General features: G+C 46.9%; 1 protein-coding gene across 1 annotated transcript in view; it reads left to right on the forward strand.

Moving 5' to 3' along the window:
- ORC2 (origin recognition complex subunit 2) overlaps positions 1 to 21,623 on the forward strand; it is a 286,663-nt gene that overhangs the window by 40,342 nt on the left and 224,698 nt on the right. Inside the window, exons 4-6 of the mRNA XM_085649029.1 lie at positions 4,747 to 4,833; positions 18,029 to 18,121; positions 21,045 to 21,076. Of these exons, the coding sequence (XP_085505155.1) occupies positions 4,747 to 4,833; positions 18,029 to 18,121; positions 21,045 to 21,076 (212 nt within the window). The remainder of the gene's footprint in view (positions 1 to 4,746; positions 4,834 to 18,028; positions 18,122 to 21,044; positions 21,077 to 21,623) is intronic.

The following is a 21,623-nucleotide window of genomic DNA, read 5'->3' on the forward strand; positions in this document are numbered from 1 at the left end:
AATCAGAGGCTCCTTTTACCTCTCATTTTATAGAGGAGGATCCAAAAGTACGTCTTCAGACCCTAATGCTTCTCCTATATATCAAACAAACAACCCTCTCCCGCTAGAGGTTTCTATAGAGGAGGGTACAGGGGAAATAATTTCAAATGTAGGGGTAAAAGCACGCCAACGCATAATTCCCCTTCCCCCAATAAACAGTGACTTGCCTACATTTCCCCCCATAATTTAATACCTGTCGGGGGAAGACTTCACCAATTTCTCTCCATTTGGAAATTTATATTATCAGACATATGGGTGCTAGACATTATCCTACATGGTTATTGCCTGGGGCTTACCAGCAATCCTCCCAATATTCCACCTCGCACTCACAAACTCTTGTCAGAGCACCTACAGCTCCTCAAACAAGATATACAAGCTCTTTTAACAAAGGGAGCCATAGAACCAGTTCTAATACAGTACCAAGGTTCAGGGGTTTACTCTCTGTACTTTCTAATCCCCAAAAAGGATGGCTCCTTAAGACTAATTTTAGACCTAAGAATGTTAAACCGGTACATACTGTCAGAACATTTCCATATGGTTACGCTTCAACAAGTGCTTCCACTTCTACAGCAAGGCGATTTTATGTCCACACTAGACTAAAAGGACTCATACTTTCACATTCCGTTTCACCCAGCACATCGTAAATATCTCCAATTTTGATAGCAGGAAAACACTATCAGCTCAAAGTACTCCAATTCGGAATAACTACTGCTCCCAGTGTGTTTACAAAATGTCTAGTAGTAGTGGCAGCTCATCTCAGAAGACAACAGATTCATGTCTTCCCATACCTAGACGATTGGCTCGTCAAAGCTGTGTTTGCAATAATCTCAGACTACATTAGACCTACTCCACCAATTGGGTTTTACGATCTATACACAAAAGTCTCCTCTTCAGACTTCACAAATGCAGTCCCTTCTGGGAGCAACTTGAAACACACACACACAGCTCTACCCTCTCCCAATGCAGCCAGAATTCAAAATATTCAAACTCTGATGCTACACTTTCAGACCTTCAGACCAATACTTAGCAGTCAGGACTGTCAAGCAACTGCTAGAAATGATGACATCATGCATTGCAATAGTGCCTCATGCAAGATAACACATGCGTCCCCTACAAGAATGCTTTGCACGTCAGTGGAACCAGTCACAGGGTCAATTAACTGATCTAGTGTTGGTAGACAGCCGCACCCATCGCTCTCTGCAGTGGTGGAACACACAAAACTAATCAAAAGGGCAGCCCTTCATTGACCCTGTTCCACAGATCGTGATAACAGCGGACGCATCTCTCTCTTAGGTTGGGGTGCCCATCTACAAAACTTGACAATTCAGGGTCTCTGGGACAACAAGCACAGAGGTCTCCACATCATCTGTCTAGAGCTTCTAGCTGTGTATCTAGCACTGAAGGCTTTTCAGTCTCACCTTATAGGTAAAGTTATCTTAGTCTGCACGGACAATACAACATCTTTGTACTATGTACAAAAACAGGGGGGACACACTCTGCAACTATCACTCATCCCTCAGACTATTTGGCGTTGGGCCATTCATCACAAAATCCATCTTCTGGCAGAGCACCTCCCTGGAGTGAACAATCAAATTGCTGACCTCTTCAGCAGAATGCGGCAACAAATTCACAAGTGGGAACTTCATCACCGGTTCTCCTTCCATACTTTCAAGAATCGAGATTCACACAAATAGATCTGTTCGCCACAGTGGACAACTCAAAATGCCAAAACTTCGCCTCCAGGTTCCCACACCCTCTATCCAAAGGCAATGCCCTATGGATGAATTGGTCAGGGATACTTGCCTACGCTTTTCCGCCTCTTCCTCTCCTTCCGATTCTGGTTTGGAAGCTCAGGCAAACATCATTCACACTGATTTTGGTGGCTTCCACATGGGCTCGTCAAGCGTGGTTCACCATACTCTTGGAGCTATCAGTGGTTCCACATCAAAAGCTGCATCTCAGTTCCAGCTTTCTCACTCAGAACCATGGAGAAATCAGATAACCAAACCCCAAGGAGCTCAATCTCGCGATTTGGCTCCTGAAGTCCTAGAATTTGGATACTTAAATTTGCTGCCAAATTGTATGACTATTCTTAAAGAAGCAAGAAAGCCTACCACCAGTGCATGTTATGAGGCAAAATGGAAAAGATTTGTTGTATATTGTAACAACAACAATATTGATCCGCTAGATGCCTCTATTCAAAATATTATTTGTTACCTTTTGCATCTACACATCCATTTGATTGCACCTTGTAGCAGTAGCCGCATATTTGCAAAACAGACAACATTTATCTTTGTTCAAGGTTCCAGTAATTAAAGCCTTTATGGGGGGGCCTGAAAAGAGTAATACCACCCAGAGTGCCTCCTGCACCAGTTTTGAATCTGAACATTGTGCTAACAAGACTTATGGGTCCACCTTTTGAGCCATTACATAATTGTCCATTACAGCTTCTTTCATGGAAGGTTGCCTTCCTCATTGCTATCACTTCATTATGGAGAGTTGGTGAGCTACAGGCATTATCCTTTGAAGAACCCTTCTTTCAGCTTCATAAACATAGAGTAGTTCTTCGCACCAACCCAAAATTCCTTCCAAAAGTGGTTTCTGCTTTTCATCTTAACCAATCCGTTGAGTTACCTGTGATCTTTCCTCAACCAGCTTCAGTAGCAGAAAGGGCTGTTCACATACTTGATGTCAGAAGAGCGCTATTATTCTATATTGAAAGAACAAATACTTTTTGAAAGGCAAAGCAACTGTTTGTTGCATTTGCGACACCTCACAAAGGCAAACCTATCTGATGGATTGTTAAATGTATGCAAACTTGCTATGCTAAAGCTAAAAGAACTTTAGCTATACATCCTAGAACGCATTCCCCTCGTAAAATAGGAGCATCTATGGCCTCCCTAGGTAACATTCCTATAGCACCTGTAGTTGTGGCCGTTCTCATAATTTACATTACATACGCATGGACATCTCTATTTTCACTTACTTACTCCATTCTCACCCTCTTGCGGAAACTCAGTCTAACAATGGAGTTGATGCCCATGCACAATATCACCAAAAGGAGGAGTCCCTTTACCTCGTGACTAGAAAATAATTATTCGAAGAAAAACAACTTGCAAGCATCCGGACCCAACACTAGATGGCAGGAGTATACAAAGCATGTGAATCTACAGCTCTGCATGCCACGAACAGATGCTTACTGGGTACGTAACATAATCCTTCTTTTACATACTCTTACATACCTTTATGAAACTACCCAAAACTTCCAACTTCCTATTAGTAAAAGAGCAAAGAGGGAACAGTCCCCACTACTTGTACAAACTACTGTAAGTAGTCAACAGCGCCAGGAAACCTTCTTGGTAATCAAATGCTCAAGAAAATAGTTAACACAACCAATTGCATATGAATATTCTCGAAATATTGCCATTTTAGATATTATGGGGCCATTTCAGAAAGCCATGTTAGAGTATGCAATAGAGTACTATAGGGCAACAAAATTTCATAATATATAATACCAGTTTGAAGAGGCCACAATGAATTTGAACAAAATGCTCAAAAGAGTTTTTTGTGGCATTTTCCTCTTTTGCAAGAATTATCTGCCTTGGTGTTAAATGAACTCAGCACGGGAGCTTCACTGTTTCAAACTGTACATCAGTGGCTACTTCCCTGCTCTACCGCCTTTTGTATATTTTATTTTTAGTTCTGTGGCCCACATATACACAGTGGGTGAACGGTGGACCAGAACTTTCTGCTCCTTTTTAAATCTTGCCTGCAACAGTGTATATGCTTCATGGGTTCTCGCTTGTGAGAGATATTGCATACAGCAAGGGACTTGCAGCCTGCCCTTTGCTTAACATGCAATGGCGTCACTGTTATTTACTGACTTCTGATTGGCCAGTGCATGCTGACTTCATGTCCTCTTCTTTCGGCTGCTTCCGCTGATTGCACTGTGATTGAGGTGCTACTTTTATTTTTCCTTATTCCCTGTTGTCCTTGTTGAACCTCTTGCCTTTTGTAGCTATGTTTTACTTTGCCATACACACTTCAAAGAAGCCCTTTTCTCCTTTAAAATGGATTTTTATTGTTACATCAGATGTTATCTACTCTTATTGTGAAAACAAATATGTGCTTCCAAATGGATTTTCACTAAGAAAGGGACATAGGCACAATTGCTTTCTTTATGTGATAGTATTTTTACCAAATGCCATATTTTTTTTTCACACATGGTTGATTAATTGATTTACACAGAAACACAGGAGTGTTGTGTCGAGACCTAGCAAGCATTGGCAAAGCCAATCTGAGTCGCCTTTCAGACTATTGACTCTGCCATTGCAATTTGTTCAGGCTGTACAGCCTGGCATTGCTGACTTTGGCAATGATTTGTAGCCATACTCCAGTGCAGCGTGGCAAAAAAAAATAATCATAAAAGAAGGATGGTTATGCATCCAGCCCTAATGCACTTACAAAAAAGGCGCATTAGCCCTGGTTGCATTATAGCATTTTTTTAAATTAGTTTTAGCCACACTACAACGCATCTGCATGACTGTACAGCATGGCTACAAAACATCGCAAAAGCAAATAACTGTCATAGGCGAGACCTATTGGCTTTGCCAATGCTTGTTTTCTTTGTTGCCTAGTGCTGATATTTGGTTATCAAAAGTTTTTCTTCTTTTTCTAAAAAGACATTTTGTTCTTATCTCTAAATAGATCCGCAGAAGGCTGGGCTGGTTGTTGGCGGCGGGGACGTTTACACATTTCAGGCGGTGAAACGCTCACACAAGATGGCACAGCTGGGTACGCTTTTGGTGTTGATCAATTGACAAAAATCGTAGTAACCCTGAATTAGCCTGATAGAACTCTCCATGGTTTAATAGAACAATTAACACCTGCTCTAAATCTGAAGACCGTTTTAATGTTTGAGCACCTTCATAAGAGTTGTTTTGCTGGCATATTGTTAGTGCATTGATCTATCAGTTTTCGTACGAAATACCGTTATTATAAAATAACAGCAGTAAGAATGAGCCATATATTGATGACACTATTGTGACTGTGGTTTTCCATGTATGCCATATGATAATGATGTAATCTTCTTCACCCGTTTGATCGCATTAACCCAGTGTGCATTCACATGATAACACAGCTCCTTATGATGGCTTCAGTGTAGCAAGATTGGAATTTTTTTTTTAAGCACCTAAATAAATAAAGGTGATAATTACAGTCAGTGTGAAATTCTTAAATGGCATATAATGATGTGTAAAAATGGGTTGCAATTATTATTATCAATTATTATTCGTATTTTTTATATATCATCGAAGAGAATCAAAGCCATGGGAAAATGACTACAATAATAATAATTGTTACTTTTTGTGTATACGCTGTACAAAGAACTGGAGCTGTGGAATTATTTTTATGATATGTCCCTAATGAAATTGTTACTTCAATCACAAAATGTTTACATTGGCACAGCTATTTTGTAATAAGTATTGCTTACAATGCTCAGAGAATTTAGGTCCTAGGTGATGATGCTATTTGTGATAAAGTGTCATAGCCCTGTGCACTTGTAAATTACTTGTTACTGGAACGCTAGGTGGCACCGGACCAGTATGGACGCCTTACAGTGAGGCTCCTGGCACCGGACCCCACGAATCCTTCCTGCTCCGTCCTGAGCTGCCCTGGCCGGCTCCCTCCGAGCGCATCGGAGTGCGGAGCTGTCTCGCTGTCCCGGGTCCAAGTTTGGAGTGCATCTGCCCCCGCGGGGCTTGTCCCGGTGTATCAGCAGCGGACCGGCAGGGGAAGGCAGCGGTCTTGGTGCGGCGGCGCGGGCGGGCTGCCAATCGAGCCCGCGGCGCCCACGGGGTGTGTAGGCCTGAGTTCGCCCGCGGATGAGAGGAGGCGGTCCTGCGGACTTTGCGGGCCCCATCGAGGGAGAGAAAGCAGGGCTCCTGCCCGGAGTCCCCCTGTGGGGGTTGTGGAGGTGTGGAGCTGGTCCTGCGGGGCGGAATCGTGCAGTGGATCAGGCGGTGAGTGCGGCGGCAGGGAGGCGTCGGCGGAGTTGACGGAGTGGCTGTGGGGGCCGGGAGTGGTGGGGCCACCCCCCCATCGGGCCGGGTGTCGGCGGTCGGGGGCCGGCTCCCTTCCCTTCCTGCCTGCAGCACTGGCGCCAGACCCAGTTTTCCGTGGCCGGCTGGGGTGATCAAGACGGTGCGAAGTCACCTTTGGGGCTCGGGCCGCAGGCCGGCGGTCATGAGGAGGTGTGTGGCTTCCCCCCCCCCCCCTCTTGTTGCTTCGAAGCTGGCCGTTTTGGGGGCAAAGTGATCGGGACCCCCCGGGGGGGGGGGAGGGGGCGGGGGAGGTCCGGACGGAACCGAAGCCCGTCTGGAGCTGGATTTGGACCGTGGGGGCGAGGGGCCCACCGAGAGGGATCAACAACGTGAGGGAGTGCATTCGTGTGTGCCTTGGAGGCCTATTGACTGCAGGAAAGTCGCTGGGGGGTGCTTGGGCCTGGGGCCTTGACTGGAGTTGTGGAGCCTCGCCTTGGCGGTGGATAGTGGCGGGTGATGGTTCGGTGAAGGACTCCAGGAGCAATTCGGCTGCCATATCGGGCTGCTCACTGGGGACTGACCTGCGGTTCTTGTAGTGACTGGCCTTCTAACTAAGCGGGACGCCCTGACCATGTCGCCTTCCTCCTGCCTTCTGCGTCCTCGGTCCTCGTGGTGGCTCTGGGGGTGCCTGCATCGCCCGTTATCAGGTTTCGACGGTCCCATTGCCCGGGGCGCCACCGCCATGGGTAAGGACAGGGCAGCCAAGCCGCTGCCCGCAGCCACCCAAACCAGGATGGACCAATTTACAACCTCTGAGAGGGGGAGGGGCCCCTCCGGCGAGCCGGCTCCGTCCCCCACCACGGACCTGGCTGCCATCCTGCAGGCCATAAATTCGTCCCGCTCCTCCCTGGAGGGCATGGTAGGAGAGGTTAAGGTGGATGTCGCCCTTCTCCGGCAGGATTTACGTAACGCCACCACCCGCATCTCGGAAGGACAAATCGAGAATGTCAACCGCTGAGGATGATATCCGCCAGCTGCAGGACCAAGTAAGAGAACTGACCACCCACTCTAAGGAATTGCACCGCCGGGTCGAAGATGCAGAAAACCGCGCCCGGCGCAGTAACCTCTGCCTAGTGGGATTCCCGGAGGGGGCAGAATCTGGCCGTGCAGATGACTTTCTGGAGCGCTGGTTTAAGTCCTGGATGCCGGCGGACAGCCTGTCTGCCTCATTCGTGTTGGAGGGGGCCCATCGTTCCCTGGCTCCCAGGCCTCCGGGAGCGCCCCCCCCGGCCCTTCATCCTAAAGATCCTTAATTTCCGAGACAGAGATGCAATTCTGCGCGAGGCCCGGCGCACGGAAACCCTCAAGTACCAAAACCACATTATAATGATTTTCCCGGACTACACCCGGGAGGTCCAAGACCTGCGACGATCCTATACTGAGGTGAAGCAGAAGATGCGATCACTATGCCTCCAATACCAGCTTCAGTTCCCGGCCCGCCTTCGAGTCATCTTGCAGCATAAGACAATATTTTTTGATACATCACGAGCGGCCTGGGCATTGTTAACGGAGGAACGCCCCCTGCACTGTTCTGAACAGGGATCACCTGTGGGTGGGCGGAGGGGGCGGGGGGTGCCCCGGTCGTCAAGAAGCCGTCGACGGCGCCGCGCGCCACCCCGGCGGCGCACAGAGGGAGAGGTGGTCGTTACGCGCTCCATGGGGCGGCCGCGCCGGGGGTCTGGGGCCTCTTCTGCCTCCTCTGCTGCACCCACCAGTCCCGCGGATGCCGGGCGGCGGGCCGCGTCGCCCCGGCGGGCGGGTTCCGCGGCACGGCCTGTCGGGCTAATGGACACCTCGGACCTTTCCCGCAGCCCTACCATTTGACTTCCTTCTTCAGTCCGTGTTTTTGTCGGGGGGGGGGGGACTGGGATCTGTCCACCAAGCTGGAGGCGCTCGGAACTGGGCGGATGTGCTCTCTTATACTCGCAGCTCTCGGCCAGGGCAGGTGAATCAGGCTTGTTCTGCTATACTAAGGGGTCCACTGGTGCTCAAGCCCGAGCGTTTGAGCTTGGTTGTTATTACTTTTCGTTAGGGCGACAGATGCTTCTGTTTTCGAAGTATAGGGTGGGGGATGGGGGGTTGGGGTTGGTTTGGGGTTGTTTCTTCCTCCTAGGGAGGGTTTGTTGGCGGAGGGTAAACTCCTCCCTGTTGTTGTTTCACGGCATCACGTAACCTTTGACCTGCTCTCCTGTTTGATTTCCCGCTGTCCCTCCTTTCGTGGAGCTCGCGCAGCCGCGCCTCCCTCGACCCCTCCCTATGTCTGTACCCATGGCTGACACACCCGTTCCCAAGGCCGCCATGCGCGTATTGTCCTGGAATGTAAATTTAGATCGTTTTAAACGCATGGCAGTTCTTACATATACACAGCGTGCGGAGACAGATGTGCTCCTCCTTCAGGAGACCCACCTTCTTGGCAATAAATGTCCCTTTCTCGCCCATTACGGCTACGATAGGGTGTGGCACTCAGGTTTTGCGATGGGATCCCGGGGGGGGGGGAGCTATCTTGCTTCGACGGTCTTTTCCCTTTGTACTGGCCCAAGTGCATCTAGACCCCCAGGGAATGGCAGTCGTGGTCTGTGGCACTCTTGAGGGACGACCCCTCACCTTGCTGTCCCTCTATGCGGCACCATCCCTATTACCGGCTGCCCTTTCCTATGCCATGGAGCTACTCCCGACGCTTCCGGCGGGCTCGCTCGTTCTGGGAGGAGATTTTAATGCTGTTTGTGCGCCCCATCTGGACTCGACAGGTCCGATCTCCCTTGCTAGAGCCGCTCGCGCGAAGCAGCTGTCGAGCTGGGCCGAATCCCAGGGCCTGTGTGATGTCTGGAGGATTTGGCACCCACAGGCTCGCCAATACACCCACACCTCGGCGGCGCACCACTCTCATGCCCGGATAGACCTCATCTTCGTCCCATCTACCGAATGCGCAGGGGTGCAGGATGCACGCATTCTTCAGAGGGGATTGTCGGACCACTCGCCAGTGCTCCTTGCTCTTGGCCCGCCCCCTTTTTCTGCCCGCCCGATATGGCGTCTCAATGCTTGGTTCCTTCAAGACACAGTTTTTCGGACCATGGTGCGAGGTGAAATAGCTAATTACTACTCTCACAATGCGGGCTCTGTTTCCTCCTTAGCCGTCCTTTGGGAGGCCGGCAAGGCGACTGTTAGGGGAGCTGCCAAGGGACATGTGCAACAGCAGCGACGTAGGCAAATTCAACAGCTCACGGCTTGCGAAGCACAGGCCTTGGAGCCCGAGCGGAACCAGGAGGCGTTGGGAGATGCCGCGCGGGCGCGCCGACTGGCCTTTTTGCGGGAAGAGATACGCCTGCACTCTTTGGAGGCGGCGAAGACTCTTTGGCGCTCCTCGGTGGCCCGAGTCTACGGATGGGGGGACAAAAATGGTACTCTCCTCCACCGGCTGGCTACTTACCCCTGGGTGGGCCGGATCATTCCTGCCGTCAGAGACTCCGCAGGCGAGACCCATACGGTCTCTGTGACAGTGGCCCAGACCTTTGCGGACTACTACTCCCAACTATACCGGGCTCGGGCGTCGGGGATCTCCCTTGCGGAACTGCTAGAGACGAACGGGGCGGCTCTCGGTCGGTTGGGACAGGAGGCATGTGAGACTCTTGAATCGCCCATCGCTCTGCAAGAAATTGAGGAGGCAATTAGCCGCCTGGCGTCCGGGAAGACCCCGGGACCGGATGGTTTCCCACAGGAATACTATGCTCACTACTGCGAGACTCTGGCCCCGAGGCTTCGGGATCTATTTGTAGAAGTGGTGGAGAGGGGCTCGTTCCCGCAGGAAACAGACACAGCCACTATAGTTGTCCTTCCCAAGACACAACCTCCATCACAGTCCTGCTCGGACTACCGGCCGATATCCCTCATTAATACCGAGCTTAAGATATTCGCCACTGTCCTTGCGCAGCGGTTGCGCCCACTCCTTGCCTCATTGGTCCACCTGGACCAATGTGGATTTATGCCCAATCGCGGGACCAGACACTGTCTGCGGCGCTTGCATCTCGCCCTGGCACACCGGGAGTGCCTTTCTTCCTACCTGGCCCTCCTGCTGGTCGACTTCGAGAAGGCCTTTGACTCGGTGGGGTGGGACTATCTTGGAGATATATTGGAACAAATGGGTTTTGGCCCTCGGTTTCGCGCCATGGTCTGTGTCCTGTACTCGAGCCCGCGAGCCCGTGTGTTGGTCAATGGGGCTCTGTCCCGTCCATTTCCCATAGGAAGGGGGACGCGACAGGGCTGCCCGCTCTCGCCCCTCCTTTTCGCCCTGGCAATGGAGCCCCTTGGCCGTGCTGATCCGGTCGGATCCCACGCTCCGTGGGTGGGACTGGCCGGGTATGGCCCCTGATAAAATTGCTTTATACGCGGACGACGTCCTCCTCTATCTCTCTGATCCGGCGGTCTCGGGTCCCCGGGTCCGCCGGATTCTAAGCTGATTCGGTCAGGCGTCGGGTCTTCATCTGAGCCCCAGGAAATCTGTACTGGTTCCGTTGCACCCGTCGAGGGAATGTTTTGACTGGCAGTCTGATATTCCCCTCCGGAGGCTCTCCTTTAAGTATTTGGGGATCTGGGTCACCCTTCTTCCGGAGCTCTGCTGGGCTCTTAATGTGGCTCCTGTGGTCAATAAGACCAGGTCAGACATGGTTAGGTGGCAGTCGCTCCCGTTGAATCCCTTGGGGAGGATCTCTCTTTATAAGATGATGATCCTTCCCAAGTTCCTATACATACTACAAAACACTCCCTGCTCCTTCCCCCGCCCGTGGTTCCGGGATCTGGATAAGATGGCGACTAAATTTCTTTGGGGTGGCGGCAGACCCCGCCTGGCCTTGGACCGTTGCCGGGTCCCCTCATATGACGGTGTCCTGAGCATGACTAACCTTTACTTGTACTATTTGGCCACTCAGCTGGTGGTGGTTCATGACGGTTCTCGGGCGGGTGGAATGATCCGGCTTATCGCCTCGAGGTGCAGTCCATCGGGTTCTCATCTATTCAGAATATGCTCTATGGGGCGACGGTCCCCCGGTCGCTTCCGGATGTGGTCCGGGCCCCCTTTCTGGCGTGGCGCGCCGCCTTGCGGCATACCCGTTGGTCGGGAACAGTGACCTTGGTCACACCACTCTGGCACGGGACTTGGCTGAGGGAGGTGGCAGGGCTTAAAGGATTTCGAGCATGGGATCTTCTGGGGATCTGCTGCTTGGGTGATGTCTGGCGGGGGAGCCACATGTGTTCCTTCCAGGAGCTTCAGGATCGGTTCTCTTTACATTCTTTGCAATTTTATAAATATCTCCAACTGCGCCATGCAGTCCAATCCCATGTCCCTCTAGATTCCAAACTGCCCGACCATTGTCCGCCCGAGGCTCAGGTAATGCTGGGGTGTCTTGGGAGGGGAGGAATATCCCGTATTTACAAGTCCCTGATCAACAACACCCCGGTGGATTGGAGCGGATTGAGGCAGCGGTGGGAGACTTGGGTGGGTCCTCTGGATGATGCTGACTGGCGGGACGCCCTTATGGCACCCAGGACGGTTACCACGTCGGCTAGACTGCGGCTCATCCAGCATTACTACCTCCATGCCGCATATCTGACCCCGGACCGCCTATATCGTGCAGGCCTCCGTCAGGACGCTTCATGCGCTCGATGTGGGTTGGACCCGGCGGACTTCTTCCACATGGTATGGTCTTGTTCACGCCTGGGGCACTATTGGGCTGAGATTGAAACCGAATTAACTGAGGTTCTAGGATGGGAGGTTCCCCATGACCCTAAGATGGCTCTGCTGGGAATAATGGATGGGATAGATGGGTCCCTTAACGAGAAGTATTTCCGAACTACTGCGCTGGTGGTGGCTAAAAGAGATATCGCGGCCGCATGGAAGCAAATCGACCCACCCGGAGGTGCTACTTGGAGACGAGGGGTGGACTGGTGTGCCGCGCAGGAGCGGACGTTGTACGTTGCCCGGGGTTGCCCCAAAAAATTCCACAGAGTATGGGGGAAATGGCTTGGGGGGCCTGTTTTAAGGGGAGGGGAATACGAGGGACCGGGGCGGAGGGTCGGGGTGGAGGGGAGGGTCTTGCAATTGATTGTCAATGCTTCCAAGATAGGTTCGATTGATGCCAAGTTAATCAGACTTTTGTATGTCACCTTTGATTTGCTCTCTATAAAGAAAATAAAAATTTGTTTATCAAAAAATTACTTGTTACTGAAGAGCTCCAGGACCAAATAGAGATACAGGACCCCAGAATGATTGCCATTATAAGGACATGGTGCTCTGAGGTGGCTTGCAATCTCCTCATTTCATAGGGTGGGGAAGGTAGGATGTTATCGCTTCTGATAAATGGTGCCCAGCTAGTATGGTGTAATGATACCCCAGCGCACTTTTCGCACAGTGTGTGTGTGTGATAGCATGATTCCTCTACTGTTGACAAATCCTTGTTTACATATCCTATCTAGGTGTCACTGACTTAGCACTTCATTGATGTTCATTCTATCTCTGTGGTTGTGCTTGCTCAGTCTCTTAGTGCTCCTTGCTGTGCACCACCTCATCACAACCAATAGTTGTAGTGCAGCACTCAGTCCCTGGCACTGCCTTTTTGTCCATCTACAACTCTTTCCCAGGCCAAACGATCACTATCATGACGACACCCAAAACTCTCTCTTTGCATGTTCACTCCACATCTACAAACACTGATCTCAAATTGACTCCCAGCCATGCATCACTGGTTGACTACCGGATTTCCTTTGCTGAACTCATCCAAGATTGCAAATAATCTACTTTTTTGCCACTTCAGCACCTGCTTCCTTCCCTTCTCATAACCCCTTCCCCTCAAATATCTTACTTCCCACACCCTCATCCAGAAACATCATTGTACACTCCAACACTGCTATGAACATAGAACCATTCATAACCTGCACTTCCGTGGTATCTATATTTCAATTGATAATCATTCGGAAAATGTTATGTTATGTGTATTTGTAAAACGCACTATCACCCCAGAGGGTATCCTAGCACTGAGCAGGTGTGTGTCTGCCTATGGTAGGTTGGTTAATTGAAAAGCCAGGTTTTCATCTTCTTGCAGAATTCAAGAAGAGAGGTGGAGCCTCTGGTGTGGAGTAGGAGGTATTCTACAGTTTAGGAGCAATGTAAGAGAGTGCCTGTCCTCCTGATCTAGTTCTGTGTATGTGTGTGAGTAGAAGTTCTGCAGAGCAGAGGTGTCTGGGTGGTTGCCAGGAGATGCAAATGTTCATTGAGGTGGTGCCTACGTTGTGTAGTGCCTTAAACGTGTGTGTGTGTGGTGTTTGAAATTAGTGCATTTGTGTATTGGGAGCCAGTGGTGCTCCCTGAGCTGTGGTGTCTGTGTGGGAGATTGAGGAAGAGTATGGCTGTTGCGTTTTGGATTGTTTGTAGTCTTCTGGTGAGCTGATCCTGGCATTAAGGCTGTACCCTCAGTCCAACTTGCTGGTGACTAGTGCTTGAGTGACGGTTTTTCTACCATTGCTTGGTAGCCATTTGAAGATCTTCCTCAGCATCGTCAGGGTTTGGAGCCCAGATGCTGTTACGGCATTGACTTGTGCAGTAATGCCCACTTTGCTGTAGATGATGATTCTGAAGTTCCTAGAGTGGGTGCTGGGTGTGAGTCCGAATTTGTCCTGCCGCCAGTTGGGGTCCCCTGGTCAGGTGGTTTTGATGAAGAACACTACTTCTGTCTTGTTGATCTTGAGGTTTAGTCAGTTGGCTTTCACCCAGTTACCATCTTCGGTCATGCAGGTGGTGACCTTGTTTCTAGTGTTGAGGATCTTGTCCGAGAGGGAAGTATGAGTTGCGTGTGGATGGCTTTGAAGACGATGTTGTGTGTGTGCTAATGGCATTGACCATGTATGCGTTGAAGAGGGTAGTGGCTGAGCAATGAACCTTGAGCCATCCTGCAGATATGTTTGCGGGCTTCGGAGGAGTTAGGTGCCAGATCCAGCAGACAACAGGTCCTTGAATGCCAGTCTGATGCAGGCGCCTGACGAGGATTGGGTGTGAGACCGTGTAAAATGTGTACATAGGCTTCTTTTCGCACAGCCAAGATGCTGATCTCCTCACTTGTTCTTAGCAAATTTGACTATTGCAGCAGTTTTCGTGTTGGTCTCTCGCTGTACTCTGATCTCCTTAGACACATCCATGAACTTTTCCGCAATGACCCTTTATAATCTTAACAAACACAGCTTCTTAATATCTTCACCATGCTATTTCACGGTCTGCAACAACAGAGCTCTCTACAGGAAAGAAGAGCACTTCCTTATCTATCCTCTCATACCGTAACCAAATATATCTCATCTCTTAATTAATGCTTAGCCATCCTTAATTTCCTGGTCATGTCCATCCCTCCTTGTGTGTCATCCCGATTTGGTCTTTGTATTTACTGGGACCACTGTATGGCAAAAATGTGTTTTACTTCTTTTCACCTCTTTCAAGACATCTCTTAAGCAACAGCTCATGTTATGAGAAACAATTAACCACATCCTCAACACACTTTTAGATTTAATTCAGCACTGTAATTATGTATGCATGTGATATTTGTTTGCACTATTAGGTCTTTTAATAATCCACCACTGATATATTCCATTTCTTCCCCAGTACCTTGTCATGCTGATAACTGTGTATATACAGCCTTGCTTTATGAATTGTTCTTACTGTTACTACGATAATTAAAAAAATAATGTGTGCCCTCAAATGAGCAGTGCCCTGTTAATTTAATTTCTGTTGCTTTGCTTTAGTTTCTCCCATCTCCTTAAATACACAGTGTAGGTATTTGCAATAATTTCTACTTTTTTCTTTCTTTTCATTGTTTAATTGTGGTCGTTATTGCCCCCTCCTATCAAAAATTAAATATCCGCAGAATTATGTTTCTTTATCCTCTTCTGTCCATCAATTATTTTGCTCAAGAGCTGCAATGTAATGTAATGTTTTCTCACTTTACTATTGATTGAATACCCCCTTCAAATACCATGTTTGTCAGTTTATGTGGCACACTCCGGTAAACTCACTGCTGCTTTTCCTCACTAAAGCGAAACTGCTAAATCTTTGAATGCTTTGACTATTTCTGCACTGCTGACTGACAGGGAAACATATTAAATCCCTGTGCTCACCGTGTCATCCAAAAACAAGGCTACCAGTTTGTTGCGATAAGGCTGGAATGAATTATGCCACCATGGTGGAATGAGACCTTCTGGCATCAGATGACACATGTACTAGGTTATTGCAGGCAACCTGTGATGTTATTTCTTTATTACAAGTTATTACAAGACCACAAGTTATTACAAGACACCAATTATTACAAGACCACAAGTTACTTTTGGAATTCCTCCAAAAATAGATCAGAGCAGACGCCTTGGTTCTGCAATGGATCACCTCATATCTACATAACCGATCCCAACAAAAACAATAAATAACTCAACAACTCAACCTCAGATACTTCGGCCATAACCAGAGGTCCCCCAAGGCTCAGCCCTCCCACTTACAGTCTTCAATATCTGCATGGAACCCCTCACTGTCATACTCAAACAAGCAAGCATCTACAAAAAAAAAAAAGAAAATACAATAAAAATGTTCTTTAAAACAAAATAACAAGCAAACATCCCCTGACACCTTTATGCGGATGACACCCAGCTTCTCTTGAAACTATCCTCCCTAGAGGACTTATGACAGCTAAGAACTACTGTCGTAAAAGTCCAAAACTGGCTGCCACACAACCACTTGAAACTCAACCAAGATAAGACTAAGATGGAAATCCTTCCCTCCTTCCCCTGTCCATCAGAGGTCAGCACCCCCCTCCCCCCCCCAGGTCCAAGAGTGGCTAAATACCATTGAGGCTTTTAATTGTAAACTGACTCTGGCTGATTCCACCAGATCTCCGGGGATCACCCTGTACCCAAATCGGAACATGAGCTCACATATAAATAATACAGCAAAGAATGCCTGCTACAGCTTAAAAGTCCTACACAAAATCAATTTCTTCCTCTCACTAAATTATCCAGAAACGGCCACGCAAGCTCTGGTTCTGCCAGATTGGATTGCGGGAGCGCCACCCTCACTGGCACCGCGACATCTCACTTAGCCCCCTTTAGAGCCACACTAAATGCAACAGCAAGGATGGTCACTGGAATCAACAGACACGATCACATCACCCCTCCCCTACAAAATTTTAAGTGGCTCCCGATCGAAGATCGTTGCTGCTTTAAAACTGCTGGTCTCCCTCACAAGTCCTTAACACAAGGAAAACAACCTACCCAGCGTCCAAAGGCAGGCCAGACAAGAAATCTAAGAAGCACCAACACTCTGCTTCTCACCCCCCAAAAAAACATAAACGAAAATCTCTATCACGCTCTGTCTCAGACAATGCTACTAAAATCTGGAACTCCCTCCCAGTATATATCAGGACGAACCCCTCCTTCATGAGTTTCAAAAGACAATTAAAAGATCTTCTCCTCAATCAGCAACCTAACCCTTCGGGCTCTAACGCCTAGCGCACAACTGGATTCTCTTCTACTAGTTGTGTGCTTGTCCCCCTCAAGGAAATGCTTTGGTTTGACTTTCAACAAAATGTTATATTGTAGTCAATGTTGACTGATACTGCCTTTGACAATGTTACAAAGCACTCTGATACCCTTGGGTCTTGCCAGCGCTATATAAAACTCGTTAAATAAACAAGTGAGTTTGGACACCTGAACTCGCTTGCGCTAAAAACATTACTGATAGGAGTAAATAGCTGGAGTAATGAGACATCTGTATAATTTCTTGATCATATTTTCTTTACATCCGGCCAGTACTAATTGAGTTCTGGCGCCACAATAGCTATTGCTAGAGCTGGCAAAGTGTTGAAAGCATCCCCCATACAGAAATAGCAGCTGGCACTGTAGACTTTATGGGTTACCCAAAGTGGCAGATTTATTGTTATTTACTAGAGGACACTCCCTCTCAATGGCAGACTTTGTCGACGCCTACTAGTACTCTATCCACCAGAAGAAAATTTGTATCTAGACAATGCTGCATTAACCACATTGTACTAAATTAACTATGTTGACTTCTAGTCCAAGCCAAAATAAAGTTATGTCTTCCTTTTGAGTGGCCCTCCTTACTTAGCAAAACCTTTGACCATCTCAGGAGAGCTAAGGAGGTCCAAGGACTGAAGAAATAATTATTCTATAAATCCCAACATTTCAAACATGCCCAGCTCTTAAAACAATCTTTTACTGATGCAGCCTTCAGTCTTTGGAGCTCACTTCCACCCCTGTGCGGGACAAAGCTAGAACCCTCTCCTTCTGGAAACGGGTGAAGCATAGTTATTTCGATCTCATTTCAACTCACTTCTTCCCGGGCAGTGCTGTTTTTACTCCAGTCAATTTCTGTCCGTTTAGTTCTGCTTTGTTTGTCTGTTGGTCAAAACAAAATGCTGCATTGTAAAGTGAAGAAACGCCGAAGTAGCACTGCAATGCTGTAGGAAAAAAATACTAGTATTGTCATCTCAAGGGCCCCGCAGGTTTCAATGATGAAAAGTTTTGTTTGCTGCTCTCAGCATGACCTTACTCACAGCCTTTATCACATAAGTGCACTGCAAACAACATTTTGTGAGTTGTAAAATCTACCATCAAAATTTCCCAAATGTCTGTGTAAGAGTCTTCACAATGTGCTGTACAGATCCAACAAGCTCCTGTTTAGGGTGGGCAAAAATAGTTGGCGTCAAAATAATATTGTCTTTGATTATTGTTGCCTTCTACTGCGTGAATACCTACCTTTTGAAGCATTATTCTGCTCCCCCTTTCCTGCCATTTTCTCAGTGAGTATGGTGAGGATGAAAATGATGTAACAACAGATTTTATGTACTTTGCAGCTTCGGAGCTGGCCCGAACACCGGGCAAAAGTGTGACCTTCAGCAACTCTGAAAGCCCTACGGAGGCAACCACCCCTCCTCCAAGCGGCAAGAGTAAGTGGAACCTCTGGTGAAATGTTATGGTTTTAAACCTTTGCATGCCGTCTGTGCTCACCATTCCAGAAGAGATGATGGATGTGGCCTACAAGCCTTTTGGAACTGCCCAGTTAGCTCATTCATTCAAATCTAGAAAGTATTGAAGACATGAAGGAAATGTAGATCCCCCCCCCCCCCCCCCCGTGTTGTTCTTTATCAAGACTGGTTTGAAATCTCCTCTGCTCCGCCAAATCTGCATGTGATCCAGGCCACATGTGATCCAGGTCACATAATAAAAGGTCCACATACATATTAACTGTGACCACATATAGAATCTGTTTCTTACCCAGTGCTAATATAAAGATGTTATGATTTTGCGTGTCACATGCAGAACTTGCATTCAGAAACACCCACTGTTTTTTATGGCAGACTGAATCCAACATATTGTTCACCTTTGGAAACAACATTGACCTGCAGATTTTTTTTATTTTATTTTTTTAATAGTTTATCTGTGTTTCAGTGATTCCAGATGTCTGAGTTACATGTGTTGGGATCTTTTCCTGTATTCTGGTTCTGACATTAGCAAACCAATGTGATTTAATAGTTCCCATTAGTGAACATTAATTCTGTAGTTCTATGTTGGTGGCCAAATTCACTACATTTTTTGTTAGTTGCACACTTTTTGCGAGGCCATTTTTAAAAGATGCGTTCTTACTAACCAACGTTTTAAAAGAGCAGTGAGAGTGTGAAGATGCTGCTTGAGGGTCTTGGTGGTGTGCAAATGTTGATCTGCTGGGCTTTACAGATTGTTTTCCCCATTTTTATCTTTCTAAAACAAACGCCACCTTTCATTGTAAACATCTGCCTATGTAACATGATGAGAATGTGTTCAATAGTATAATTTGATGACCATTCATGCAATTTTTTTTTTTAATTTTGAATTGTAAGAAAAAAAAACATTTTTGTTAGTGTAACATATTTTTGGCAAAATTGGAAACTTTCGATCTGCTTTGTAAATCTGCAGTGGCTATGGTCTTGTATGTTGTTTTCAGTAGCGCCAGAAGACCTCATTTTGGGTGAATGTTTGCACCCGGAGAAACAGCCTTTAGAATAAAATGAAGCACTCAACTTACTATGCCAATTCATCTAAATTAGTCCGTTTGGAACCTGCTAAAGCGGTTGATTTTAAAGAGATTTATGTAGATCCAGCAGGGAGGTCAACTAGTTGTAAGGAAACAAAATAATTTCAGTTGACTGAATTGTCCATGTTTAACAAAATATACCTCTGAGGCCTTTTGACTCTAAACCTTCAGCTAACAGTGTAGGTATTAGGATAATAATCCTTAAGAAGCCTCTTTGTGTCGTCTTCATTGCTGTGCCTCTTTCATGTAGATGGATTATTGCTGTGATGCTCGGGACAGATATGTAAAGTATCTTTCTGTTGGAAGCTAGCCTAAAACTGGAAGAATCTTGCACGTGGCTTGGGTTTTACTTGCATAATATACTAGTTCTATTCAAAAATTAATTCCTGTCGACTTCTGAGCTAAAACAGTAACATTATTTTGTTGTTAGTACACATACAATTACAATGTTACCATTATCAATTTTTAATAGTACACAAACCACTGGTAAATATCAAGTCATTAGCCCTAAAATCAATTTGAGTAACAAATCTAAATCTCCATTGACTCATCTTTTAAGAAATCAAGTTACGTTTCCACCTCGTTTTTTTTTTTTTTGCATGGCTGGATCCTAAACATTTTGAAATATTCCCAGAACTCCCAATCATATGGTCCCTCACAAAGTAAGCTCTTGCGCTCCCTAAACACTGAGTGAACGTTTTGTGTTAGGACTTGTGCACAAGATCAGTTTGAGGTCAGAATTCTCCTTAGACTTGTCTCTCATTGCTCTTTTACTCATAGCCTGGTTTCTTTTCTTTTTTTTCTAGCTTATACTATCTCATTGTAATGCTTTTTTTAAACTTTGGTTTTGTTGTTGTACCTTTTTGGTATTCAGCTTGAAGTTTTGAAGGTTTCATTCCTGTTGTCGGTAATGGAATTGTATTGGGTTGAAGAACAAATAGTGTGACATAGGAAACATGCAGAACTGGAAGTAAAGGAACATGGTTAGATAGAATAGAAAAAGGAATTCAATGAATATTGTAGAGGGGCTGAGAAGCGGAATATGTAAGTGAGACCCATCTCAAGTGTGAAGGGACAGAAAATAAAGCTACATGGAAGATTTGGCTAGGAAACTGGGGAAGAAAAACAGGGAACATGTATGAGTAAAACAGGAAATTGTGTCACATGGAGGAGTGAAGGACATTAGTGTAACATGAAGCATGATATGAAATCTCAGAACACTGTAGTTCAGCAAAGAAACTCTGAACAGAGTAGGAACAAAAAGAAAATCTCGGGTTGGTGTGAGAGGAAACGGGAATCTGGAAATGGGACAGCAGAGGAAAGCTGGTAAGGAGGAGTATTTTTAAAGTCACGTGCGGGCCTAGTGTCTTCTACCTGCCTCCAGCGTGCTTCACAATTCATCACTTAAATTGCCATGCAAACTGAACATTCAATCCTTTGTACCATGAATGCACCAGCATTTGGCCCTATCTGGGTCTGAAATGGTGAGTGAGTAGCGTACAGGGGTGCTAGAGACCAACACACCCCTATATGGAGGCATCTTAGGCATAGCAAAACTGAAAAGTATTACATGTATTTGACCAAAACAAAAGCCAAAGTATTTAACACCTGCAGAGTCAAGTTGTGATTTGGTGTCTCCAACAACCTTTTTTATTGTATCCATACTGGCATTGCTGATTAAACATATGATGCACATCAGCTTTTGTGAGGTTGATTTATTTGTGATTCCAATTTCTCACAAATGGTTGGTACGTAGCATTTCCACCGTCTGAGATTTCTGTTTTTTTGTCTTCTAACAGAGCCTTCAATTTCCAATAAAACTCCTTCCAGGGTAAGTGACGAGTCTTTTTAAAAAAATCTAATATTTACCTTTATATAAATGCCACAGCAATAAAACAAATACTTGTTGTTAAACTAACTCCCTCCTCACCAATGCAATCTTTTTGTTGTTCGTTTTACACCAAAGCAGTCCTTCGGTTCCTTTGCTGGACACAAAGGTGATTGAAAAAAATACCACCTATCTCTCTAGTGTGAAAACCGCATAGGGCGATGAAACCTATGTGATGTCCATAGTAATGAGCGCTAAAGACCTCATTAATGACCTCCGTCTGAAAGCCCTCCCTGAGCCTGTCTATTAAGGCACTCTTCCCCACTGCTCCTCAAATTTGTATAACCAACTGTGCACGTGGACCCATCCCAAGTAAGCGATACAATAGTTCCTTGACCCTTTTGTAGTCGAGAGCCACCCTCCCCAACTCTCAAGCCTCCTTCATCAGGCACCATATTCAGGACACTCACTTTCTTACAATCCTCTAGAGTCCATCAACGACTTGCCATATTTGAGTTCCAAAAAAGAATTGTGTCTCCACAGTAACAAC

The sequence above is a fragment of the Triturus cristatus genome, chromosome 3_2 (assembly GCF_964204655.1).
Source record: "Triturus cristatus chromosome 3_2, aTriCri1.1, whole genome shotgun sequence".
In the NCBI taxonomy this organism is placed as follows: domain Eukaryota; kingdom Metazoa; phylum Chordata; class Amphibia; order Caudata; family Salamandridae; genus Triturus; species Triturus cristatus.